This window comes from Ochotona curzoniae, unplaced genomic scaffold, assembly GCF_017591425.1.
Source record: "Ochotona curzoniae isolate NIBS_2020 unplaced genomic scaffold, NIBS_Ocur_1.0 contig_54, whole genome shotgun sequence".
Lineage (NCBI taxonomy): Eukaryota > Metazoa > Chordata > Mammalia > Lagomorpha > Ochotonidae > Ochotona > Ochotona curzoniae.
In genome coordinates, this window is record NW_024466464.1 from 1997705 (window position 1) to 2024887 (window position 27183).

At 60.5% G+C, this 27183-nt stretch overlaps 1 protein-coding gene across 1 annotated transcript in view; it reads right to left on the bottom strand.

Moving 5' to 3' along the window:
* SDK1 (sidekick cell adhesion molecule 1) overlaps window positions 1–27183 on the bottom strand; it is a 516271-nt gene that overhangs the window by 28079 nt on the left and 461009 nt on the right. The window contains exons 36-40 of the mRNA XM_040989963.1: window positions 17076–17191; window positions 14860–15046; window positions 13307–13444; window positions 7505–7666; window positions 7191–7316 (exon numbers count right to left, since the gene is read on the bottom strand). Coding sequence (XP_040845897.1) covers window positions 7191–7316; window positions 7505–7666; window positions 13307–13444; window positions 14860–15046; window positions 17076–17191 — 729 coding nt within the window. The remainder of the gene's footprint in view (window positions 1–7190; window positions 7317–7504; window positions 7667–13306; window positions 13445–14859; window positions 15047–17075; window positions 17192–27183) is intronic.

Sequence of the window (27183 nt, forward strand, 5' to 3'; positions counted from 1 at the left end):
AGTCCACGGGCAGGGGACTGGGCAAGCTAACGAGGTCCCTGACCCCTTCGGCCCCATCTCCTACAGGCCACCCGGACCCCACCCCACACTGTAGCCCACAGGGTTCCAGAACACACTGTCACGTCTCCCTTAGGCACACACTAGATGCTTCAATAGTTAATAGACAGCTGTCAGCACCACCCATCTACCCATGCCTCCACCATCTACCCACCCACCCATCCATTCATCTATCTACCCACCCACCCACGCGCCCACCCACCCTTCCATCCATCCATCCATCTACCCACTCATGCGCCCACCCATCCATTCACTCCCCACCATCTACCCACCCATACGTGTTCACCTTGGTGTGCCCCAATCTCAGCCTGAATAAGCAACCGAACAAGCAAATTTCCCATATGTAGACACCACCAGTACTCAGTGCCCGCTCAGAATTAGCTCTAAGGACCTTCCATGTTGGAATAGCAAAACTGCATTTTGCTTCTAATTTTGGGTTGTAAGAGGCAACAGACAGCAAACAGACTTAAATAAACCGGGTGTTGCCTGCGGTCACGGACACGAAGGGCCAAGGCAGGCAGGCTGCTGCCAGTGTGTCGGAGAAGGCGCGTCCCCCTCGGCCAGGCCTGGGCAGTCCTTTCTGCTTTGCTGCTGCTGCGGGAGCCGTGGTCCCCTTCCTCGCCAGCACTACTGACCACAGGCTGCTCCAGGCGCTCTGCCGCAGCTTGAGGAATTGTGTGCATTTTTCATAAAAATATTTTAAAATATTGATAGAGAACTTTACCACACAATGTATTTAGCAAATCTATTTACATTTTAAAAAGTGTATGTGTGTGTGTTAGTATGTATGCATTTGGGGGGTGGGGGCAGTCACACCAGTGAAATCTCTTTCTAACATAAGGAAATGTTTGGTTGGATTCTGCTCAATTCTGTCTGCAAAATTAGCATATTCAGCAGTTTGCACTCCAATGCTAATCCACTGAGCTGCTTACCCGGGCCAGTATTTACACCACGGGCACCTGTGGGCACGGAGAGACCTGGCAGCCAGCCACTAAAGCCTCCACCACGTGTCTCAACGGGGCATTGTTTTCTCATTTGTATATTACTGTTAAATATCAATAAATCAATGGTGGAGAAAAGCACCTCTACAAATTAGGGGGGAAATAACATTACAAAACTCTTAGCAATAATGAGATCTGTGCAACTGATTTTCCACGTGCTGTGACGGTGCTCGGTGCCTAGATTCCGACTCAGTCCACCCCCGAGAGGTGGCACGGGTCACAGACTTCCTCCAGCTCCAGGTCCCCAGGGTGAGGCTGGCTCTGCTGGGATGCTGGAGAGAATCCCAGTCCGGCAGCCCTTCCAGATGCCACCCCAGGGTACTCACTGGCCCCTACATGGCTGACCCAGCACTGAGCCCTGTACTGGCCCAGGGCTGGGAGCCTTCTGGGAGGGGGTCCCCACCATCCACCTCCAGGCTGGCCAAGGACTGGGTGCCTCCTGGGAGGGGTCCCCACCATCTACCTCCAGGCTGGCCCAGGGCTAGGCGCCTCCTGGGAGGGGGTCCCCACCATCCACCTCCAGGCTGGCCCAGGGCTAGGCGCCTCCTGGGAGGGGGTCCCCGCCATCCACCATCAGGCTGGCCCAGGGCTGGGTGCCTCCTGGGAGGGGGTCCCCGCCATCCACCTCCAGGCTGGCCCAGGGTTGGGTGCCTCCTGGGAGAGGTTCCCCACCATCCACCTCCAGGATGGCCCAGGGTTGGGTGCCTCCTGGGAGGGGGTCCCCAGCATCCACCATCAGGCTGGCCCAGGGCTGGGTGCCTCCTGGGAGGGGGTCCCCACCATCCACCTCCAGGCTGGCCCAGGGTTGGGTGCCTCCTGGGAGGGGGTCCCCAGCATCCACCATCAGGCTGGCCCAGGGCTGGGTGCCTCCTGGGAGGGGGTCCCCGCCATCCACCTCCAGGCTGGCCCAGGGCAGGCAGAGAAGGGGAGGGCATGCAGAGGGAGAGCCAGCATCTGGGGGTCTGCTGGGACCCCTCTCCTGCCTAGTCTCCTTGCTGCTGAAGTATGACTAGCGAAGTCCCCCCTTACAAATTAGGGGGACAGCATCACAGAACTAGCAGCATAATGAGACCTGTACAACTGACTTTTCATGTGCTAGGCTGGTCCCCAGTGCCCAGAACAGAAAGATGATAAGAAGGGAAACGTGAGAGAAACATTCCTGATTGTGGCGTGCTGTCCTCAGGCACCAGCAGCCCGAGCGCCAGGACGAGCAGCAAGGCTCAGCACATGCAGCTCCCCACGGGGCAGCTTTCCCCTAAAGGACACAAGCTGTTCGTCTTGGTTTCTGCAGTCGCATTGTTTGTCTACAGAAAGCAACAGAGGCAGCTGATGCTGAAGATCCCTGAAAAAAAAAAAAAAAAACTCCTTCCTCCTAGAAATGGACTTGCCATCATGAGACACGCTGGCTTCCGGAGTGAGTCAGCCTGCCTGTCTCTGTGCCCAGACCTCCCTGCCAACGCCCAACTCGGGAGAGGCGCCCTTGCGCCCAGGGCAGGTGCTGGCCGGCCCAGGCACACGCTCCCTCCTTTTTGGAGCCAAGATGGGGCCCAGCGCGGCACATCTGAGGGCGAGAGGCTCCGTTTATCCCTCTGAAGCCCAGGACGGAGCCTCGCGCCGTGGCTATTAAGGCCGTCGCCATGCCGATACGAAAGTTTGATTTCATGGGCAATTAGGCAGGGTGTGCACGCTGAATGGACTGTCGCTCACCGCCGAGCTGTCTGGCTCCGCTCACTCACACGAGCAACAACCTGTCAGCCCGAGGCCCCGATGACACTCGGCTGTCAGCTGCCTGCTTCGTAACACTGCCCCTTCTCTCTGTATAAACAGACCAACCAGGTTAAAACAGAGCTGAAGCAGGTGGGCCCTCAACCGGAGGAATACGCCATCGGATACACAAAACCAACCACCCCACGCCTCTGGGTGGGTCCCTGGCGGGGCAGGAAGCCCAGGGCTGGTGGCGCGGGAAGCCCCCCAGGAAGGACGCCTCCCAGGTGGGCTTGTTGTTGCCAGGAGCCAGGACTGAATGGGGGCCCCAGTGGCTGCAGCCCCCCACCGCCGCTACTCTCAGCTTGCCAACTGGGGACTCTCCATGGATGCCAGCTAGACCTTTTGGAAAATTCTTTCTTCTTTGTTCAACTAAAAAACCCAAATGAAGATGGGGAGGGAGCTGGGATACTTCCGGGGGAGCGAGGGGGCCTGCCCCACCTGCCGGTCTCCAGGCAGCAGGTGCTATTTGTAAAAAGAAAAGCAAGACCTGTCTGCCTGCCTGGGATACATCCTAAATGTGGATTTCATGGCTGCTTTGGAGAAGAAAATATATTTATAGCTCCTTTAGAGCCATTCTGGTCTATTGTGTAAATATGTAAATGAGGCTCCGTGATTCACTCAGTAAAATGCCCCCGAATAATTTGTGTAAATAAATCCTGCATGTCTGCTCGCTGCGCAGTTTCCTGTGCCTCCCAGGGAGGGCCAGGAGTCCAAGGCTGATTCAGGAGATGGCCATGCTGGCAGCTCCGAGGGCGACGTGGCAGCGGTGCCCTGGCCACCTGAGCGGCTGCCCCACGCCGACTCCACGAGCTGCTGCCCAGCTCTGCGTCCACATCAGAGCGGTGCTGGCTGCCTGTCAGTAAGCCTGGCTCCGAACAAGCTACCAGGAGCTGCAGCTCCTTTGGGGACTCAGCTGGACAGGCCACGCATGCCAGCCGGCCCGCTGGGGCCACCCCAATGCCCAGGGGTCCCTGTGGACAGCACGGAGCCCACGGTCCTTCAGCGACGTCCCCCTCGCCTGGAGAGCGGCTTGCCCGTTTAGGTGGAGAAAACGAGACGATGCAGCATTTAATGTTTGGTGTAATGAGGCCTGAAATAGCCGACAGCTGAGGCCCGGAGCCCAGGTAGCGCTCGGCGTTTAAACACTGCCAAAGCCCTGGCACCCAGCCTGGCCGGAGTCGCACAAGGCAGGGAGGGGGTGCTCGTCCCCGGCCTGCAGTGACAGACCCTGGGCCCTGCAGCCCGCTCCGGCTCAGTTAACTCTGCAGGAGGCAGTCAGTGGGCAGTCAGCAAGCCGGCAGTTACGGCCTCACGTCTGTCCCTTAGGGGACGCCAGCGTCACAGGAAGTGGCTTCATCTGCTATGCCACAATGCTGCCCCCTCCCCTGCATTTCTAAGAAGCAGATGGAGTGCACATGCCCCTTACTCAGTTTCCCTGAGTGATGGTACCTGGTCAATCCGCCCCGTAGCCTCACACTGGGACATAGGCAGAGTCAGAGCCCAGGGCCCGGGAGCCACGAGTCCCCACCTGGGGAGGCAGGTGCCAGGCCACACCACGAGTCCCCACCTGGGGAGGCAGGTGCCAGGCCACACCACGAGTCCCCACCTGGGGAGGCAGGTGCCAGGCCATGCCACGAGTCCCCACCTGGGGAGGCAGGTGCCAGGCCATGCCAGCTCCGGCTTTACCAGGTTTTGCCAACTGCAGACCCTGCAGGACACCCAGGCAGGGCGATTTCAGACGGACGGAGCAGGACCAGAAAGGAAGCCGGTGATGTGACGACGCTCACCGAGAAGCCCCGGTGACCTGTCTCGTGCTGACGCTGCAGGGGGCTGGCTGGTGCCTTCCAGCACTGCATGCTAGTTCGGGGAGCCTCTGGGGGGTGGGGTTATGTGAGCCATCACCACCGAGGTTCCAGAGCAGCTCAGACATCTCCATTCCCCCCCAGGCTGGGGTTGGAGGTCACGCAGGGAGTGGACGACCCTGAGTGCCCCAACTCCCACGGCTGACAGTGTCGGGGAGGGGCCCTCCTTGGGGGCTGCCTTGGGGGCCATCCCCCCAAGCAAGTGTAAGTGTTGAAGGCAGAACAGCCAACACTTCAGAGTGACCTTGTTTGGAACAGAGTCTTTCAGAGTAATTAGTTCAGCCAAAGTCACAGATGTCCTTGTACAGGGGGGCATGAGACACCTGGGCACACACAGGCTCGCCATCGGCTGGGGCAGAGGCGCAAGATGCGGCTACAAGAAGCACCAGGGCTGCCAGGGACCACCAGAGGGAGGTGGGAACAGGGTCTCTCATGACCAGAGGAGGGACCAGCCCTGCCCTCCCCGTGACCCTGAACTTGCGGCCTCGGGAACTGCTGGCCAGACATTCTGCTGCCTGAGCCAGCTGGCCTGTGGTCCTTTGGCACAGCACGCTCCAGCAAGCACGTCCGTGACTTCTGCTGAAGGGCAGGCTCCATTTCCCTCACAGCTCGCTCAACAGAAAGCTGTGTGCCCACCTAAGCTCCCGATCTGATGTCCAGCTGGCAATTCGGTGCCAGCCCACTTTCTGCTGCTGACAACACCTGGGACTGAGCGATCACAAAGAAAGCTTGCTCCTTTAGGCCGCAGTTTCAGAAATTCAAGAGCCTGGCCCAAGGGGAGGGCACTGGGGCTGCCTGGGCACTCACAGCCCTTCTCGGAGGCCTGCTCTGCTTCCAGGCCAGGCTCCTGCCAACGCACAGCCTCGGCGGGAGCCGTGCAGGCTCCAGGCCTCGGGGCCCTGCTGCCGGGTGCGAGATCTGGACCCTGGCTTTGGCTGGCCCAGCGTCGGCTGGTGTAGGCATATGGGGAGTGAACCAGGAGCTGGAAGATCTCCTTTGTGGACACTCTGCCTTTTGAATAAATACAAATTAAAGTAAAAGAATAAAAAGGCATGACTTCAACATCTAGTGGGTTCTGGTGAGGCCCCTGGCTGGTTGCAGCGTGACACCGTGGGTGATGGCATGCAGGATGCATGAGAAGGGGGCAGGCAGCGAGACAGGAAGGCGGGGATGGGGCGGGGCAGCCTAACACTGCTCAGCACTGCTCCCCCGAGACCTAACGCCCCCTTGGCATCACCACACCGAGTACCACGCTTGACCACAGGAGTCCCCGTGGCAGCGGACAGGCTCGCTGCACGCCCAGCCCGAGGAGTTGCCGGGGAGCCTCTGCGAGCGACCTGGGGAGCAAGGCTGTGAGCTCTCCCTTACCTCGGGCAATGCCAGCCTGCTCTCCCTCAAGGCCTCTCACTCCAGGCCTAGTCTTCCAGAACCTTCCACTCACAGCTCAACCTCTGGAGATGTCTGGGATGAACAGGCATTAGCAGAGAGCCCACTTGCTGTTCTAGGGCCTTCAGAGGGGGTGGGGGAGCTAGCTCAGCGATCGCAGAAAGCCCTGACCTCACAGATCTGGGGGCCCCCGTCCACGAGCCTCTTGATAAGGCGTACTTGGGAGGCAGCTGGCTCAAGGACCTGGGTCTCCACCGCCAACTGGATGGAGGCATTGAGAGGACTGAACCAACAGACGCAAGTATTCTGTCTCGCTGTCCTTTAAATGAAATAGCAATAAATAAAGATTACAAAACTTTGGGGTCAGCGGGGTGGCTCACCAGGCTAATTCTCTGCCTAGAGTGCCGGCATCCTGTGCGGGTGCCAGTTCAAGTCCTAGCTACTCCACTTCTGACTCAGCTTCTTGCTAATAGCCTGGGAAAGCAGACGAGGATGGCTCCAGTTCTTGGGCCTCTGTACCACATGGGAGACCCAGAGGAAGCTCCTGGCTCCTGGCCTTAGAGCAGCTCATTTGGGGGAATGAACCAGCAGATGGAAGATCTCCCCCTCTCTCCTTCTCCATAAATCCACCTCTCAGATAACAATAAATCAATCTTTCAATCAACAACAACACTAACTTCGGTGGGAGGGTAGGGTTGGACTGTGCTCTTGGACCTGACTCTCACAGGCCTGGAAAGGCATGACCCGTCAGTCTACCACCAGGCGGACACCCAGAACCAGAAAGGAGCACGACTGCCCCCCCAGAGGCCACAAGACAAAGCCCCCCCCCATGATGAGCTGAAAACACTGCGTGTGTCCCCAAGCCCCAGCATGTCACCTGCTCTCCCCCAGGTCGGCATGCACTGTGGTCTGGACAGGCTGTGGGGTTGGGGCTGCTCCCAGCACATGGGAGCTGTGCAGGGAGGGCCCCCTGCCTGCCTGCCACAGGGCTGGGAAGCGCTGGAAGACTGCAGCGCCCATGCTGAGCCCTCACTCTTCCAGCCTGGCTATGAACGTGTTTCACAGGGTGCAGCAGGTACCCAGGCCTGGCAGTGCCCGTGGGCCCTGCCACTCCTACCTGAGGGCCTGGCCTCTATGACGTAGCCCGCGGTGGGTGTGTGGCCAGCCTTCCCCTCGGTCCACCGCAGCGTCAGTTCAGAGGCAGATTTGGTGACCACGATATCTTTCGGGGAACCTGGGGACCCTGAGGGATGACACAGGAGGGACAGCTCACCGGCAGCAGTGGCTGCGCAGCACCCCGGGCCGCTCCCCCGCCGCACGCAGCCTCCAGTCCTTATCTCCCAGGCACGGGGCTGGCAGCGGCTGGCCGAGGTGCCCAGCACCGTGCCCGGGACTCACACCTGGCTCGGCCGTCCCAAGAGCGCCACTCACCCTCAGCTGGCCCGGCCGTGACGTTGGCCTGCAGCTCCGGGCCGTAGGTGATGGTCCGGGCTTGGACGCGGAAGAAGTAGGTGACTCCTTTGGTGAGGTCCCGCACTTTGAGCCAGCGCTGCCAGTTCCCCTTCACGTCCACCGTGACCACCTTGCTCACGCCTGTAAGCACCCGGAGGAGAAAGGGCTGAGCTCAGGGGTGCGGTGGGGAGCCAGCTGCTGGCCCGTGACAGCCAGTGGTATGCTGAGCAGGGAGCCCAGAACATTAGGACGCATTAAGGGTGCTGACGGCCCATTTTCAGCACAGATAAGCGTAATTAGAGTTTAACTTTGATAAGTGGAACCTGCCAAAGAAGAGTGGAAGTTATCAACACAAGGTGTGGAAGGGATGGGGTGCTGCTCTCAGAGGGAGGAGGGGCCCGGCAGGGGGGAGGGGCACGGCCCCCCAGCCTCCAGGTCCTGGGGGACCTCCCACTCAACTCTCAGGGTCCTGGTCATAGGCACAGGTGACTGCCAGCGTCCTTAGTCATAAAGTAGACATGAAGGTGGGTTCCCCAGGTGAGGGGTCTGCAGCCTAAGCAGGCAGCCAACCCGTGGCCTGCACATGCCCAGCAGCTTGACCGTGAAGCAAGGACCTTCTTGAGGCAAGTAAGCTGGTGAGTAATTGGAACACGTCGCACCTGTGGGCCTCTGTGGACTAGTTCAGGGAAAAGCCAGGCTGGGCTGGTTATTCCTACTGGTGCAAACAAAATTAGAACGGGTGAGGGTTGTTTGGGCTTAGCCGCAGCATCAGCTGGCAGAAGCTGGCACTGGGGGCTAGTTCTGTCAAGTCAAACCACAGAACTACCTGGAGAGTGCATAATCCTCCTGGGAGGGAAATAGTGGGCTCCTCCCTCTTGGGTTACCACTCCCACGGGAGGGCACAAAAACCAGGACAGGGGCTAGGGTGGCAAGATAGAGACCCCAACAGCATCTGTGTGGGCTGCATAGTTGGAGCTGGTTAGATGGAACAAGGTTTTAATCCCATTGACATGTACGAGAGCAGAAGGGGATGGGGGACAGACTGGATTACTGCTACACACACTGGAAAACCAGGGCAGGGGGTAGGCCTGGTGGGGGTTATTGTGGGTCACTCCGACTAGGCTGCAGCTCCCACTGGTTTATGCGAGGGCAGAGTGTGTGGTGGGCAGAACCAGGCTGGATTACAACACCCATTGTTTCCAGTGGAAGTCGGGGCTGGAAACAGAATCAACCCAGTGATCGCAACCACCTGCTGATCAGGGCCATGGACTGTGTCGGGCCCTGTACTTGCTAGTACACACAAGAATCTGGTCTGGGAACACCTCAAAGTTTCTTTAGGGATCTCCCCAATCGAAATGGCGGACTCAGAATCCTAACCAAGAAAAGACAGAAGACAGAATAAGTCAATCAACTACCCCAGCTATAAGTTGGCAGTGAAATACTGGGCAAACCGAGACTCTAGGGTGGACTATGTCAATCAGTGGATTCTGCAGCGACCTCATCGTGCTTGGAGTGGCGAGACTGGCAGCAATTCAGAACTGGGGAACTATCAAAACCACTTGAGCAAGACCCTCGGAGCATGCCCCGCATCCGGGACCTGGGGTGGGTGAGAAACTGGGTGGGGCTTCTCCCTTAAAATCCCCTTTACCTCAGATACATGAAGGAAACAATATGGAAATAATAGTCTTACCCCCTTTCCTATAGCCCTTGAACCTTTTTACCCTAATTAACTATGTAAAGATTGTCAAAAATATAATTTAAAAATGAAAAAAAAAAAAAAGGAATGTGCTGCAGGTTTTACTGGGAGGAGGGCCCAGCACGCCTGCACCTCACCTGCCCCGGAGACCCCTGGGGGACACGCCAAGCCTCAGCCCGGAGCCCCTCACAGCCTCGGTCCACCTGCCTGGAAGGTGCCTCCTTGGCCTCACAGCTGTCATGTTTTGGGGCCACCACTTGCTAAGGGTCGTGTGCACATAGCGCCTATGTGGGCCAGGTGCGAGACGCGAGGAGACGGCCGGAAGGGGGTGTCCCTGCAGTAAGACTTGACGGCCGCTCAGAGCAGCCTGCCTTTGGGGGCAGGTGTGGCTTCACGCTGGGTTTTCTCAGTATTTTCACACGGAGTTTAGAGACGATATCAGAAGCTGTGCACGAAAAGGGGAGCTGGCTGGGGTGACCGTGCATGGAGAATCCAGCTGTGACACAGGCAGGGTAGAGCAGAGAGGCGGCTAAACATGGGAGGTTACAGAGCACAGCATTTTCCAGAAGCGCAGCTGGAGGCTCTGTGGCGTACAGAGGAGGCGAGGCCATCCCAAGGCCCCAGGCAGGACGGCTCTCAGGCCTCAGGCAGGGCCCCCTGCGCTTGGCCACGATGGAGACGGGGCTCCAGAGCCGTGTCCCTCGTCCGGGGGCCTCTGGGAGGACGTGGGGTTTGCTCACTTCAGCAGGGCTGGACAACAGGCCTTCTTGATGGAGGACTGGCCCATCTCCCACAGCCCAGCAAATGCCCTGGTCTACGGGGTTCCAGCCACCTGCTGGGCTCAGGCCATGGACCCTGTGGAGCGCCATGGCTGGGCTTTTCTCAAGAGAGACAGGGCCACTTGGACCAGCCGGGGTCACGCTGAGCTCCGTGGCTGGAGGCGGTAGCTCCAGGGATGCGAAGGGCCCCACAGCCACCGGCCTCCGTGTCCTGTATGGTATGATGTGACTCTGTGGACAGCTCCGTGCCCTTGTCTGGAATGCCCGCATGCTGGTCCGAGCAAGGATAAACACCGACAGCGAGGGAAACTTCCACCCCACCGTTAGTGGAGCCGGTCTGGCCTGCCCCAGCCCACGAAGCGTCAGGACTTTGTTTAGCACTGCAAAACCTCAGGGTGCAAGCCGATGAAAACGTTATCACTTAAAACATTTGGGAAAATGTAACAGAGCTCTGTCATTAAGATCAGGTTCCCAAGGACCAGGCTCAGCAGTCCGAGTGCTGTCGCTTCTGAAGGGAAAGGGGGGCCTTCAGCGAGGGATGCTCTAGGAGCGGTGGTCCAGGAGGTGTGGTTGAGGAGCTGTGGTTCAGGTGGGGTGGTCCAGGAGCGGTGGCCCAGGAGGCGTGGTCTGGGTGAGGTGGCCCAGGAAGGGTGGTCCAGGAGCAGTGGTCCAGGAGGCGTGGTCTGGGTGAGGTGGCCCAGGTGGGGTGGTCCAGGAGCGGTGGTCCAGGAGGTGCAGTCTGGGCGAGGTGGCCCAGGAGGCGTGGTCTGGGTGAGGTGGCCCAGGAAGGGTGGTCCAGGAGCAGTGGTCCAGGAGGCGTGGTCTGGGCTGGTCTGGGCGAGGTGGCCCAGGTAGGGTGGTCCAAGAGCAGTGGTCCAGGAGAGGTGGTTCAGGAGGTGTGGTCTGGGCGAGGTGGCCCAGGTGGAGTGGTCCAGGAGCAGTGGTCCAGAAGCAGTGGTCCAGGTGAGGGTGGCCCAGGTGGTGTGGTCCAGGTGGGGGGCTGCGCTCTGGGTGGGATGCAGTCTGGCTGCCTCAGTGCTCAGGGACCCTTACCAGTTATTTTCCTTGTGTGTGGAGGAAAGCAGGGCAGGTTCACAGATGCCCACAGATGACCATGCCAGAGCTGGGTGAGCGACAGAACTGGCCGACAGGAAATGGTCCAAAAGGCCCGTGACTTCCCCAGCAGTGGGAGCCCTGCCAGGTGTGAACAAGGAACCACAACATGAGGGAAGCCAGACGTGCAGGGGCACCCCGAGGAGACTGGTCCAGGTGGGGTGGGGTTCTTGGAGAGGGAGGAGTGTCCCTGGGGTCTGCAGTGCCCCTGGGTGAGGCTCTGTGGCTTCCTCCTGCTGGCAGCATGCATCTGAGGTGATGAGCGGCACGCAGGACGGAGGCAGAGGACTCTGGAGCCTGTGGACCCTACAGGGCTGGGTGGCAGGAGCTGCCTGACATGGTTGGCTGGGAGGCCCAGGACGAGTGGAAGACCGACCTCACAATGCCTGTTCCATATCAGGGCCGCTGGCCGGGGCCGACTGGGGCCATGGCTGCTGCTGAGCGGTCGGACCACCGGCCAGACGTAAACTCAGAGCTGCAGGTGCGGCTTCTTCTGGATGCGCGTGGAGCACCGGCAAACGGGACCATCCTGGCCGGGCCCTCCGTGCGGGGAAGCCCACGCTGTCCGAACCTGCTCTTCTCATTCATTGTGCATCCGAATGACTCCAGTTGGACAATCCTGGCAAAGGGACCCGTGCGTAGTGGGGGAGGAGCGGGCAGGCCCCGTCCTGGCCTCTGCAGGCTGCCTGGCTCCCAGACAGGCCCCGGATGGGAACACAGCGGGGGTGCCATTAACCAGGGTCCATGGACTGTCCACCACACGCTCCTCTTCCTTCCTCACACTTCGAGAGCTACCGATGGATGACTCGACTACAGTGTGTCACGATTTATTCGAAGTGTCTGTTAGCCCCAGAGAGCAGCGACGACCCTAGTGGCGACCATGGCTGCGTGGGCCCACGCAATGACATCTGTGCTCCGACATTCTTCACGCGGTTCTTGTCTGTGCTGCTTCCATCACGGCGCAAGCTGAGGACCCGTGTCACAGGGCGTGCGGCTGCTTCTCCTCCTGGACACCGCCTGGGCTCGGTCTGCCCGGCTTAGTGGCAAGGGAGGAGGGGATGCCCCTCGGACGCCCCTCGGATGCCCCTCGGCCTGTGTCGGGCACGTGGGAAGCCGGTGACAGAGACGCGCAGAGTGGAAGCTGAGAACACCCTGAGGCAGGTGCACTCACACTGCAGGTGCCACTGTCAGGTGCCCGCTGCTGCTGTCACACCCTGCAGCCCCTGCTCCTCCTTGCCCTCATGGCCGTTCACACCCAGGTCCCCTGGGCCCTGCCTTCAGATGCGACCCTGCTCCCACTTCTTGGCTTGCTCTCGCACAACACCGTGGCAGCGCCCTGAGCGTCCGTGGGGTCCCTGCAATCCCTTCGCCTCCCAAACCTCCTGCGTCTCACCTCCTGCTTCCAGCTGCCAGTACGTCCCAACTCCTCCGTGCGACACACTCCCTCGACCGCCCTCACTGTTCTGGAAGGTTCTGAGGAGTTTTAGAGCCTGCTCTTCCCATGGTTTATGATTGATGGATTTGGCCAGTGGAACCCTGGTCTTGGGTCACTATTCCTCTCTGCTCACTATGCCAGCCTGCTCGGGGGGCTCCCTCCTGAGGGCCGCCTTGAACCACCGTCTGTCCCACCCTCCGGGGGGCACACCTGGGGGCTACCTGTCCCTCAGGCTCTTCCCTGTGCCCAGTGCTCTAACATGGCCCTGTCCCTTCCTCTCCACCGCACTCACCACTATCAGATGTGTGTCCTGGCCATTTCTGTGCCCTGGCCCTTCTCTGTGCTCACTGGAACACAAGCTTGCTGAGAACAAGGACAAGCCAGGCAGCCCGATGGGCCCCAGCATCCAGGACAGTATGGGCACAGAGTAAGCAGGTGCTGAGAAATGCCGAGTGAGGGAACGGAAGGAGGATGGCCCTGGGCAGGGGGGAAGCCTGCGCTGGGAGTGTCCTCCAGGGGGTTGTGGTGACCCCAGGACCGGTGTGGCCAGGCACAGTTGCCCATGGAACTTGGGGTGGCCCCTGTTGGCAACTCTGAGGGCAATCTCTCCCGGAGCGACAGAGGGAGATGAAAGGGACCACACAGCCTGAACCCGGAGCTGCGAGGGAGGGTCTGGGCCGAGGCGCAGGCCCCGCTCCCAAGGGAGCCGGAGGTGAGGGCGGGAGACCCCTGCGCCCTAGCCCGCCCTCTGCCCTTACCTTGGACCGGCGCCAAGGGCTCGTACACCACGCGGTAGCCCTGTAGGATGCCGTTGGCGGCCGCAGGCTCCCCCCAGGACACGTTCAGCGCGGTGGAGGTGATTTCTGAGAAGGCCAGGAAGCTGGGGGCTCCGGGAGCTGGAACGAGCACGCACACAGTCAGCTCTTCCGGACGCGCCTTCCCGGGGTGTACGCGCACCGGCCGCGCTCCACACAGGGTGGAAACGTTGCTGGATGTTATCACCCACTCAGGCACAGTCTAATGTCATCCACCAGCCCAGAACTTCCAGGCTCAACCAGAAACACAGACCCTCCCGAGGAGCGCAGGCAAAACGGCAGCGTTTAAACACGCAAGAGTTTGAACGATGGAATGACAAAGGTGTAAAAATGAATAACAGATGGGCACAGGAAATGCAGCTAGCTGGGTCTGCAGTCACTGCAGAGACGCCGTGAGCTCCAGAGCTGTGCCACGGGCAGGATGGGCTCCTGGCTCTCCCATCTCCTCTCACGCCCACAAGGGCCTGCAGGCCTCAGAGGGCGGCGGGCTCACCTCCAGCTGGCCCTGAGCATTCCCTGCTGGTCTGCGGAGGTGGACCAGCCAGAGGCCTGCAGGCTGCGGGTGGGCCCTGCGGCGGCTGCGGCACGGTGGCCTCTGCTGGGCTCCGTGTAGCGCCAAGGGCTGTTCTGCCCACTGGCCTGGGTGGGCTCTGCCTGCTGCTGCTCAGAAGTGCATCCTTGGTGGTACCCACTCTCCCCAGCTCTGCTCCCCTCCTTGCCCCGGTGTGCTTCTAACTTGCTCCCATCTGCCCCACAGGTCTGCTCATGTCTTCCCAGCTCAGATTCCAAAACTGACCGCTCTTGACCATGGACGGAGCCAAGAGAAGGCAGCCCTGGCCGTGGGGCCACAGTCACCCTGCAGGGTGTGCTGCTAGGAGCCCCTCCTGTCCGGGGGGCTGCTGGCCGGCTGAGCCCAAGGCTGCTGTCTTCACCCTGAGACCCCCCAAGCCTCCCTGTCCACCTTCAACTTCCTGATCTTACAAGGGTGGCTTCACCTCAGTCACCAGGCGTCAATTCAGGGAGGGACAATGGTCTGCTCCCAGCACAGGCATGCCCTGGGTGTGGCCAGCATGGCCATCCCTGTGCTCTGGGAACTGGCCTGTGGCATGCGTGTGAGGGGCAGCTGGTGAGCTGTGCTGGCACACAGGGAGCTGGCGGCCAGGGGCTGGGCACAGAGGCGGCTTGGAGGAGAAGCCCCCGGGAGGACGAACTGGATGGCAGCGAGGCTGAGCTGTAGACAAAAAGCCCCTCCTGGCTCCAGCACCAGGCGCGGGGAGAAGCACCACGGCTCTAGTTCCCTTCCGGCCCCTGCTGATCTCCTGCGTCCACGCGGCCGGCTGGGGCCCTGTGCCAGGGAGAATACCTACTGACCTCAGCCCCGTCTCTCCCAGCTGCACAGCGAGACGCACAGGATGGCACGGACAGGGCAGAGGGCTGTGGGACTCAAAGGGCCATTGGAGCCTGCGGAGGAAGCGAGGTGCGCCCACTCCACCTACCGGCCTGGTGGGTGCGGCCTGCTTGGGGCTCGCTCCTGGGCCCGTCGCCCGCAGCGTTAAAGGCAGAGATGCCCAGCAGGTACTTGGTGTAGCTGCTCAGGTCCTTGAGCTTCACGGCGGGCTCGGGCAGGAAGAGGACTTTCATCTTCTCCGTCTCGTTCTGGCTGTCGGCCTCCCAGTAGTAGATCTGCAGGAAGGGCAGGGGTTGATGGGGGCCGCCATGGAAGCCTTCCGGAGTGCTGGGGTGGGGGCCTGGACCAGGGAGAGGCACCTGGCCCCGAGGGGAGGGATCCGGGAGTGGCTGAGCCGAAGGAAGGCTGGACCAGACCCGAGGCTGCCTGGGGGCTCCAGGGTCACCAGGGGTCACGTCTGTAGGCAGGCCTTGATCTACAGGCTCTGCCCTTCCCGCAGTCTCCTGAGGACACAGGGTCCACCTGGTGGCCACCCCTGGCCCAGCCTGGGGATGTGCCCTGCTGTCCCTGCCCCATGTTTTCATATTTTGTTGAGAGGACACTGAATTTTTCAATCACTTTGGCAAAATACAGTTGGCCCTCTCTGTTGGCGGCTGGTTCGCTGGAAAGTGGCCTGCCCTAAGCAACACAGTGAGGTACTTCTTTACAGAAGCGGGCTTCAGCAGGGCTTGGGGGGACGTGCGAGCTGCAGCTCCCCACAGCCCGGACACCAACAACAGCATCCCTGCGGGAATGCTACACACGTTGGGAGAGCCAGGCTGGGGTCAGGACGGCCAGGCAGCCCCCTGCTTCTCCTGCTCTCGGCTGCCTTTGCTGCCCCTGCAGGTGAACTTGGAGGCCAAGAATGCAGGTTTGAAGAGGTGACCAGATGACTTGCCAGACTGCCCCCTTGCTCCCTCACAGCTGGCTGACGACTGCCCACCGCCAAGGCCAGTCACGCTAGCCAGACACAACACCGGGTGGGGACCCGCTGTGGCTCCGTGGCCTAGCCTGCTGGGCTGAGAACAGCTCAGCTGTGTGGGAAAGGTGGCCGCGACACCAGGGCCAGAGCCCCCACCCCAAGAGCCCGCTGCCAATCCTGCTGCCCCCGGGCTGGGGCTGTGCCAGCTGGCAGGGCTCACCACCCCCACAGGATGCAGCTGGTCTTCTGCCCACTCGACTGACCAAACAGGAGATGCTGCTCTCTGCCAGGCCCTGCTAACTTGAGATCAATATCCAGGTTCAATGTCTTCATCATTAAGGAAATGAGAAAACATATTTTTGGACGTACACAAATAGCACCTTGCCTCGGGGCCCAGGGGACCTTCCATTACCTCATTAATCACTCTAACGGCCCTGCCAGGGAGGAAGGCATTAATTTTCATAACACACCTACAGAAATCCTTTTTAAATGGACATTTAATTGGTCCGATAGTCATCAGAGCAGGTTGGCCCGTGGAATCTGATGACGGATCAACTTGGGCTCCGACCGAGCAGCCGGAGGTGTCCTCACCGGCCACTGTCGCCTTCAGGATGGTATCAGGCCCCCGGGCTGCCTAAGCAGGTGTGGCCTAGGGGTCAGACTAAATGACTGCAGCTCTCCCTCACTGCCACTCACAGGGCCTGGTCTGCTGCCTGTTTACACAGGGCCACAGCACTCGGTGAGGGCAGACTCACGGTGAGGACAGACTCACGACTCTGGGGTGGGGTGGTCCAGGGTGGTGTTCCCAGGAATCTTACCAGCTGGGAGTTCGCTGGAAAGGCAGTTCCTGGGCCCTGCCCCAGAGCTGGCACATTAAGGAAGCTGCTCACATCCTACAGGGTACCAAGGGCAGAGCCAGCACGCAGGGCACTGTCAGCAGACACGGGGGGTGGGGGGAGTGGGGAGTTGTTGCAAAGGCCTTGGAAGGGGAACTGAAATACTTGTTTATTTTGATGAAAAAGTTCTGAGTCCCATGCATGTGAGGAGGTCTTTAGAAAGTTCACTGAAAAGCAGAAGGCTCTGGAGTGGATGAAGAAGGTGGACAAACAGCCCCTGGGCACTCGAAGCCCCCACAAGGGGTTGTATAGAGGTGGGCAGAGCCCGTCCCCGCCCCAGCAGCATGCCTCCCAACCATGACACAGCCACGCCTGCCGCAGACAACAGGCGCCACAGGCCGAGGGCTGCGGGCTGGCGAGGGGCCAGGGTGCCAGCTGCAGTCCCAGGCTTCGGGCTGGACAGACGAGTGGTGCCCACGCCTGACTGCTCGGCTGCGAGACACTTGCCTTGTAGCCCTGTATGTTCCCGTTCTGGCTCTCTGGGGGCGGAGGGTCCCACGTGACCTCCAGCTGGCTGGCCGTGAGCGGGGTCACCCGGACGTTCTGCGGGGCCATCGCTGGGGCTGAGGACAGAGTAGAAGGTGGCAGTCACTGGGAGGGCCTGCGGAAGCCAGCCAGGACCCACCCACACATCCACGGGCTTGCACAAGCCCGATTCCACGGTGGACCATGTGGGAGACTCTGACCTGGATATTGTCCCAACCTGCAGAGCCCTTGGGCACAGCCACAACCCAGGCCCCCAGCTCTGTGCCCCCGCTCTGCATGCCAGTCTCACATTCTTCCCAGAATGCTGTTAGAGGCACAGAACAAAATACAGGGGCTCTCAGAATAATCACAGAAAACAGAACGAAAAGCGGAGACTGCTCTGGCAGCAAAACAGCACGGATGCCCGTCATACGAGCATGGAGACACAGGGAAGCGGCGACATTGGGACGGGCAGCAGGACGCTTGCAGGCCCAGGCGGGACAGGGGCACCTGTGGCGCTGGCCAGCGTGGGGCTAACCTGGGGCACAGAACCAGGCTAGGAGCTCACAGCAGCCAGAAGCAGGCATGAGGCCCAGGGGACCCCATGCACACGGGGCTGGGGGCCACGGAGGCCCCACGGAGGGGGAGCCTCAGGTGCTGCAGACACTGCCGAGGGAGCAGCTGCCGGGCACTGGAGATGGAGACGGGGCTGAGGGGAACAAAGGTCTCTGCTCCCGTGGCGAGCGCAGGCGCCCCGGCATGAAGCCGCCTTGCTGACATGGTTGGTCTGCATGCCCCTCCAGCTGCAGGATTCAGATCTCTCGGGACACTGCCCTGTGTTGCTCTCTGAGACTGGCTCCAGTGTGAGTCCTCACTGCCTCTCCTTTGCCCCGCCTGGGGAGCTCCCTGGGGCTTGGTGTGACAGGGTCCCCCCCGAGAGCAGGCACAGCAGGTGGCTGATGAAGGTGGCTTAGCCACATCTCCCCAGAGAGAGACAGGACTCTACATTCCACCAGCCTCACCCCGACTCTGAATTCTGTACCAGCACTTTCTTGACTGCTTTCCCAGGCCACAAGCAGGGAGCTGGATGGGAAGTGGAGCTGCCGGGATTAGAACCCGCGCCCATATGGGATCCTGGCACGTTCAAGGCGAGGACTTTAGCCGCTAGGCCACGCTGCTGGGCCCAAACACTTTCTTGTGACAGTGTCTTCTGGGCCTCCTGAGAGCTGTGCCCTCAGTTGGGCAGGGCTGGGCTCTGAGGAGGACTGCCAGCAGGGCCCTCAGCGCCTCCTGCAGCTCCAGCTTGGGCCCAGGACTGCCACGTGGGCAGAGCAACCTGGGTGCAGACCACAAAGGCAGCTGACCAAACAGTGACCCCAGGGAGACTGCTGGCAGCCGGGCTCCGGGGGAGGCCTCCTTGGGAGACAGTGACCCGGATGGTCACCCCTCCCCGTTCCCCCCTCACCCCCCAATAAAATTGTAATTAACAGTCACTCAGCCTGACACCAACTATTTATTTTGTTCTAACTGTGTGGTTTCCGTATGATCACTGCCCAGCCCGCCGTTAATGGAAATGTTAATGACCCTCGCCAGGTTGTTGTGACAGATGCTCGGCCTCATTATCAGAAATTCTTATTTACCGCTCCATTAAACAACAGAATCACACAAAAAAACAATTCAATCAAAACTAACTGGAGGAATTTTAACAGCCACATTAATAATCCAAAACATAAATAAAGTTAATGTCTTTTGCATGTTTGCCATCGGCAACTCTGTTGCAAAATTACTGTTGTACAATTAAAATGTGAAAGGCAAAATTGAGCACAGCCATCTCCTTCCCCAACAGCCCCAAGGTCTCCTCTCAAAGACACGGCCCAAGCTGGTGCCCTGACAGTGCCATGCTGTGCCACGCTCAGAGCCCCGTGTGCAGGAGCTGCGGCCTCCGGGGGCCCCTGGGAGGCCGTCCCTGCAGCACCAGGCCCCCGGCGGCGAGCACCGCACGCCCCGGCCGAGATGCCTCCCTCCCCGGCGGCTCTGCTGTGGTTCCGGGCCTTTGCGCCATGAAAACACCGCAGCTAACAAAGAATTGTTTTGTTGATGCCGTAAGCAGAGAGAGAAAGTCGTGCAAACACAGAGCACAGCTCGTGGGATTGACAGCGTAACGTCTGAGCTCCTGATGGCTGCCAGTCCTCTGCCCTGACACGGAAGGTCACAGCTGTGTGCCACCCCGGATGCGATTCCGTGTAGAACCGGAGCAGGCGTGTCGGGGCCGATGGCTCGCGAGCCTCGTGGCTCTGCAGCCGAGAGGCAATGAGAACACCATTAGGAGAGCAGGCATGCTACCTCAGCATGTTTGCCAACGTGCAGGGGAGTACTTGGGAAACCTCTGCAGTCTGGCAGTGCCTGGCACCTGCTGGCACAGAGATGGCCAACAGACAGCACGCAAAGGTGCAGTGAAGGGTGCTGCCCACGGGCTTCTCTGGGTGTTTCACGTGAAGGCGGACAAGGCCGTTACAGAGCTGTGCCGTTCACGGCGCCACCTCGCCGGGAAGTGGACACACGGCCTTGGTGGGAGATCTCAGCAATGGCAGAGAAACTTTCAGGACTGCTGCTGTGGAATTCCAGAACTTTCTGGAACTCTCTGTAATTCCGGATGACTGGTCAGGGAGACCCTGCAGAGTGGGTGCTGGGAGCTCAGCTGGGCTGCGGAGTGGCTCTTCCTCCTCTCTCAGGGCGGGGACGAGGGTGCTGGGGCAAGCCCCCAAGAGCACTCTCCTCACTAACTCCACCCCAGTGGGCCTGCTGTCCCTGAGGCAGGCTGCCGAGCTTCCTGTGGGCCGGCTGACAGCCATGGGAGCACGGACAGCAGGCCCACTGCCTGACGCCATAGCACGTTCTCATGTGGACTGGACCGCATCAGTCACTCTGTCACTTGGGCACAGCAGAGGCAGGTGTGGGCACCCCGGGCCCAGATGGCCACAGCTACGCCGACCCTTCTGCCAAGGCCTCCAGCCTGCCTGTCCCTCTGGGGCTTGCTCCCTCAGTGTGAGCCCCAGAAAGAAGCTGACAGGCGGGAGAGGGGGTGGCCACCCAAAAAGGGCAGCACCATGCAAGTGCACTGGGCTGGAGGCTGCTGGGATCTGCCTAACTTTGCTGCAACTCCCGGCATAGCGTCCAGTCCCGGCTGGAGGCTGAGGGGCGAGCGGGTACAAAGGTGTGACAGACAGGTTAGCACGGAGTCCATCTCACCACACAGCTCAAGACAGGCCAGGAGAGGGTGTGGCAGTGCTTGTGACAGCGGGCAGGGAGCGAAGGCGCTGCTGGAGCAGGGATTGGAGCAGCATGAGCAGAGATGAGAACATGCCATCTGCTGGACTCACAGCAGACAGGTGGGCATCTACTGCAAGGGCCACCCTGGGCCCCCCTGGGCCACACCGGCACTGCTGTACTGAGGCCCACCCCGGGCCACACTGGCACGTGCTGTAGAGAGGGCCCTCCTGGGCCCCCCTGGCACGACCTGTACTGAGGCCCACCGTGACACCAGGAGGGACAGGGCTCCTTCCACCGTGACACCCAGGAGGGACAGGGGTCCTTCCACCCATGTCACCAGGAGGGACAGGGGTCCTTCCACCCGTGTCACCCAGGACAGACAGGGGTCCTTCCACCGTGACACCAGGAGGGGCAGGGGTCCTTCCACCCGTGTCACCCAAAAGGGACAGGGGTCCTTCCACCGTGTCACCCAGGAGGGACAGGGGTCCTTCCACCGTGACACCAGGAGGGGCAGGGGTCCTTCCACCATGACACCAAGAGGGCAGGGCTCCTTCCACCGTGACACCAGGAGGGACAGGGGTCCTTCCACCCGTGTCACCCAGGACGGACAGGGGTCCTTCCACCCGTGACACCAGGAGGGACAGGGGTCCTTCCACCGTGTCACCCAGGAGGGACAGGGGTCCTTCCACCGTGTCACCCAGGAGGGACAGGGGTCCTTCCACCCGTGTCACCCAGGAGGGACAGGGGTCCTTCCACCGTGACACCCAGGAGGGACAGGGGTCCTTCCACCCGTGTCACCCAGGAGGGACAGGGGTCCTTCCACCCGTGTCACCCAGGAGGGACAGGGGTCCTTCCACCGTGTCACCCAGGAGGGACAGGGGTCCTTCCACCCGTGTCGCCCAGGAGGGACAGGGGTCCTTCCACCCGTGTCACCCAGGACGGACAGGGGTCCTTCCACCCGTGTCACCCAGGAGGGACAGGGGTCCTTCCACCCGTGTCGCCCAGGAGGGACAGGGGTCCTTCCACCCGTGTCACCCAGGACGGACAGGGGTCCTTCCACCCGTGTCACCCAGGAGGGACAGGGGTCCTTCCACCGTGACACCAGGAGGGACAGGGGTCCTTCCACCATGACACCAGGAGGGACAGGGTTCCTTCCACCGTGACACCAGGAGGGCAGGGGTCCTGCTCACGACCCGAAGGCCTGGGGAGTGGAAAGCCACTGTGCTTGGGGACAGAGGCACATGGCAGTCCCCCAGCTAACACTGAGGGTGACAGTTGCCTCGCCCTGGTCCGCCTGCCTGGGATCCACACACGTGGGCGTCATGGTGTGGGTATTCCAGCCACAGACTCAGCCCTGCATGGGGCGCTGTCAAATCCACACAGGAGATCTGGGACATGCCCCTGCCCTGACTGGCAGATATGCCGGTGAGAATTAGACTATGGGAGCCACCAGGACTTCCTGTGGGTGGCTTCGATGGTGCGCACCCACGGTGTGGCAAGAACACGTGGCAGGTGCAGACAGAGACGGGGTGCACGCTGTGAGATGGAGGCTAAGGGTGGGGATGGAGGTGTGGCCGCTGCCCCACAGCCGGGCCACAGAGCCCAGCGCTCTTAATGTGGCGCTTCAACGGGAGAAGGAGGTTGAGGCCAGAGCACTTTGGGTTCACCACAGCCAATGCATGACCCCACAGGCTGGCATAGGGTGGAGGCTGGCCCTGGATCCTCACCACAGCCAATGCATGACCCCACAGGCTGGCATAGGGTGGAGGCTGGCCCTGGATCCTCACCACTGCCAAACAGCCCAGGCCTGAAGGAGCTTTGCCCTGCAGTCCTTGGAGTTGGAGGTTTGCCAAGCCCACTGTGAGGAGGGGCGAGAGAAGGCCACTCCAAGAGCCTGCTCGGGCTCCAGACAGCTGCTGCATCCTGGTTCCCTTGCCTATAGAGTGACCTTCCCAGCACAAACCCTGTGTGTCACCCCCCACGTGCACCCACATCCTGCAGTGCCACGCACGGCCCCCACATGTGCAGGTGTGCCCATGAAACCCACACTGCTGGAGGAATGCCTGACTCTCATTCCACAAGTCTGCAACAGGCTCGATGGGTGAGGTGAGGGCTGGAGTTGGAAACTGCTGTCTAGAAACGTACAGGCCAGCTCTGAGGCCACAGCCTCTGACACCCCACTCAACACTGCCTTTCTATGGGAAAAGCAGCTCAAGAATTTACTGTCCAGGGCTTGACAAAGCTGTGGCCTGATCTGATAAAGTTGTATTTACAAACACAGGCAAAGGGCCAGATGTGCCTCCCGGGTCGAGTGTGCAGGTGTGTGTAGAGGGTCCGGACTGGGGGCCGCTTTGCCTGTCATGCTCACGGAGCCCGTGTCGTGCTCACGGAGCCCGTGTCGTGCTCACGGAGCCCCGAGGCTGACTTGATACCGTCTGGGCCACAAGAGGCTGTGGCAGACAAGGACAACACGGAGCGCAGCGAAGCCTGGAAGAGCAGATGGCTCTTCGGCAGTCCGAGGTCAGGACTTTGTGGCTATGCATTTTAGGAGACAAACTGAAAATACTTTTGAATGAAATGTCCTGTTTTCAGGTATGATCCTTAGAACGGCTCCAAGTCAAAGGGGGCGGGCAATGGAGCAGGGCGGGACCCTGGGCTGCAGTGGGTGGGCACTGCGCATGGCCACCACACTGGGCATCCTCTCTGCTCATGCCCAGTGTTCCCAGACTGCCAGGCAGGAACAAGAGAGGAAACCTCCTTCAGCAGGGAGAGTAACAGTGAGGCCAGTGCTGGGGACGGGCCCAGGGTTGACCACAACACTGGGGACAAAGTGCTGTCAAGTCCGCTGCCCCACCTGCTGCACCCCGTGGGTGAGGGGTCAGCACTCTCTCCAGGGGATGCGGGGCCAAGTGCTTGCTGACATAGGGTCTTCCACAGCACCTGGCCATGGACAGGCACGCAGGATCCGCTCTGCAAAATGCATGAGGCTGCAGAACACTCCTGTAACCTTTCAACAGGCAGTTGTTATGAAAATAAGGTTATTAACGACATTACGAATCCATCGGCATTGCCTCGGCCCTGTGTCTGCCAGGAAAGGCACTGACCAGGCTGCCCTGGAGACTGGGGAAGGCTGTCGTGGTGGGCATGGTCTCAGGAGAGGGTCTGATTTCCCCTTACAAATCACGGGGTTTGGGCGGTTGCACTTAGAAGGGCCACTGCAGCAAAATAAGGGCATGGGATCAAAATGTGGGCACAGAGGTTTCCAGAAGGCCTCTGCTGGAGGGCCCTGGGTTACAGCTTCCCCAAGCTGAAGCCCAGGGTCCCTTCTTTCCTCGCTATCTCCCAGGCCGTGGCGGCCTCTGCACTCAGGGCTGATACCCAGGAGTGGCCTGCCCCCATTTTCCCTCGCTCGGCTTTCCCCAGTCACTGCGGCTGCCTCGCTCACTGGCCCACAGCCCTCAAGGGCCCCAGCATGGGGTGCTCTGGGATCCCCAAGTGGGAGAGTGCTGGAGGAGGCAGCAAAGGGCCCATGTGGCGCTATGGTGAGGGGATGCACAGCTCCTAGGGTCTGCACACCTGTGTTGTAGGCACAGCTGGCACAGTGGTGACGGGGGTCACCCCTACTCAGGGAAACACCGTACTGAACGTCAGGACGGGCTTCATATGTCAGGGGAGATGACTACACAGCTGCAGCCCAGAGCTGCACGGGCACGCGGGACCCTTCGTCCCTGCAGACTTGACACAGGCCAGTAAATCACCAGTGGGACACAGTGTCTCCTCTGGGTGGCTATGACACGCACTGCCCAGAATGCCCAATGCAAGGCTGCTTGCTCCATACAAAAGCCCCACAGAGGGCCGGGGGGACTGCACACAGCACCCAGAGGGCAGGGGGACTGCACACACAGCACCCAGAGGGCCTGGGTCCTCACAAACACACCCAAAGGACCTGGGCCCTTGAACACAGCACCCAGAGGACCTGGGCCCTTAAACACAGCACCCAAAAGGCCTGGGGACTGCACACAGCACCCAGAGGGCCTGGGTCCTCACACACAGCACCCAGAGGGTCCAGGTTCTTCTCACACACAGCACCCAGAGGGCCCAGGTTCTTCACACACAGCACCCAGAGGGCCTGGGTCCTCACACACAGCACCCAGAGGGTCTGCGTCCTCACAAACACACCCAAAGGACCTGGGCCCTTAAACACAGCACCCAAAAGGCCTGGGTCCTCACACACAGCACCCAGAGGGTCTGGGCCCTTAAACACAGCACCCAAAAGGCCTGGGGACTGCGCACAGCACCCAGAGGGTCTGGGTCCTCACACACAGCACCCAGAGGGCCTGCGTCCTCACAAACAGCACCCAGAGGGCCTGGGCCCTTAAACACAGCACCCAAAAGGCCTGGGTCCTCACACACAGCACCCAGAGGGCCCAGGTTCTTCACACACAGCACCCACAGGGCCTGCGTCCTCACACACAGCACCCAAAGGACCTGGGCCCTTAAACACAGCACCCAGAGGACCTGGGCCCTTAAACACAGCACCCAAAAGGCCTGGGTCCTCACACACAGCACCCAGAGGGCCTGCGTCCTCACAAACACACCCAAAGGACCTGCGTCCTCACACACAGCACCCAAAAGGCCTGGGTCCTCACACACAGCACCCAGAGGGCCTGCGTCCTCACACACAGCACCCAGAGGGCCTGGGCCCTTAAACACAGCACCCAGAGGGCCGGGGGACTGCACACAGCACCCAGAGGGTCTGGGTCCTCACACACAGCACCCAGAGGGCCTGGGTACTGCACACACAGCACCCAAAAGGCCTGGGTCCTCACACACAGCACCCAGAGGGCCTGGGCCCTTAAACACAGCACCCAAAAGGCCTGGGTCCTCACACACAGCACCCAGAGGGCCTGGGCCCTTAAACACAGCACCCAAAAGGCCTGGGTCCTCACACACAGCACCCAGAGGGTCCAGGTTCTTCTCACACACAGCACCCAGAGGGCCCAGGTTCTTCACACACAGCACCCAGAGGGCCTGGGTCCTCACAAACACACCCAAAGGACCTGGGCCCTTAAACACAGCACCCAAAAGGCCTGGGGACTGCACACAGCACTCAGAGGACCTGGGTCCTCACACACAGCACCCAGAGGGTCTGGGTCCTCACAAACAGCACCCAAAGGACCTGGGTCCTTAAACACAGCACCCAAAGGGCCCAGGCTCTTCACACACAGCACCCAGAGGGCTGGTGTCCCTCACATTAGCACCACAAAGGGCCTGTGCACCCTGCAGTGGGAGAGTCAGCTCCTTGTGGCTGTAGCGCGGCATTTTTGAGTCACCACTGCCTTGCAATTTGGAGAGCTGCACTGGTCAGTTCTCTGCTCATCTCGAGTGCATGCCTTTAGACCTGCACCACCCTGGGTGCCCCTCATGTCACTGCACAGTGCCAGGTCTGGCTGCCCCGTCCCCAGGGGGAGCAAAGCCAGCTGGAGGCTGGGCCACTTGCCTCTGCTCACAGCCAGACTCTAACAACAGACTCAGACCAACAGTTAGCGCATTTACACGTAGGCAGAGCCCATCAGAACAGTTAGGCGGCTGTCATGGGGCACTCCCCTGTCTGCAAAGCAAAGCACTCACAGGCGACTCCAATCCTACCCGCAGCACTGAGTGGCCACCGCTGCCCAGCTCGCTGCAGGGTGGGCAGCCAAGAGCCAGGGCTCCGGTCCCCAGGCTGTTGTGCTGGTGGTGGCGGGTACCAGAGGGAGGGGCGAGGCAAGCGTGGACTGCCTTTACAGAGAGTCGGTAGGACACGTGGGCCCACGGCAGCAGCCGCAGTCCAAGGCTGCACGCCAGGCAGGACTAGTGAGGATACTGTGCGGTCCCAGCGACAGGCCAGCTCCTGGAGGGGAGCGGGGAGGACAGAGACGCCGGGGAGGCCCGAGTCCACCTGCCACGTCACATCAACCTCCTCCTAAACCCCAGGAGAACCTGCCGAAATGCCTACGAGGCTCCCGGAACATCTGAGGGGTTTGGAAAACACAGAACACACGCTCAATTCTATGCCACAGGAAGGCGAGGAACTCAGCGGGGTCGGCGGAAGGCTTGGCGGTGCCCAGGCCACAGGAGGCCCAGACCGACCCGGCTGTGTCCAAGGATTTGAAACGCTGCCAAAGACCTCCGTCGCTAGACGGGGTTGGGGCGGGCAGATTCCGGATGATCTATCTAGAAGGTCACCTTTCACCAGGTACCAAAATAAATCCCAGCTGGTTTAAAAAGTTAAATGAAAAAAAAAAAAAAAAAAAAACCCTGAGCATGTGCCAGATTTCTGGTGGAAACAGAGATGAAGCAGGTGTGGAAGTTGGACCACATTGTCTAAACACAATAAAACTAAAGACAAATAACAGCAACAGGAAACGATTTGCCTCGAACGTGCTCAAATGTGACATCCCCGACGTGCAAGTAGTTCTCGAGCACCAACAGCCCATCTGTCAGCATGAGACGAGCCAGCGCCAGGCCACCGGCCCGAGCCTGCAGGGCTGCTCAGCCGCCAGGCCACCGGCCCGAGCCTGCAGGGCCGCTCAGCCGCCAGGCCACCGGGCCTTCCCAGACCTGCAAGCAGACCCCATCTGCGATTTACATTAACGGAAAACGACCTTGAGCCATGAGGACTGAGCATCCACATCCTGAAGGGCTTGAGGTGGGGACTGTTTCGCAGCTCGTACCCAGGACGTGGCGGGATGTGGCGGGACGTGCTGGGGTCACCGCACGGCTGTCCCGCGGGGCAATGCACACACGTTGTCTGCATCGCCACCCAGGCAATGTGTGC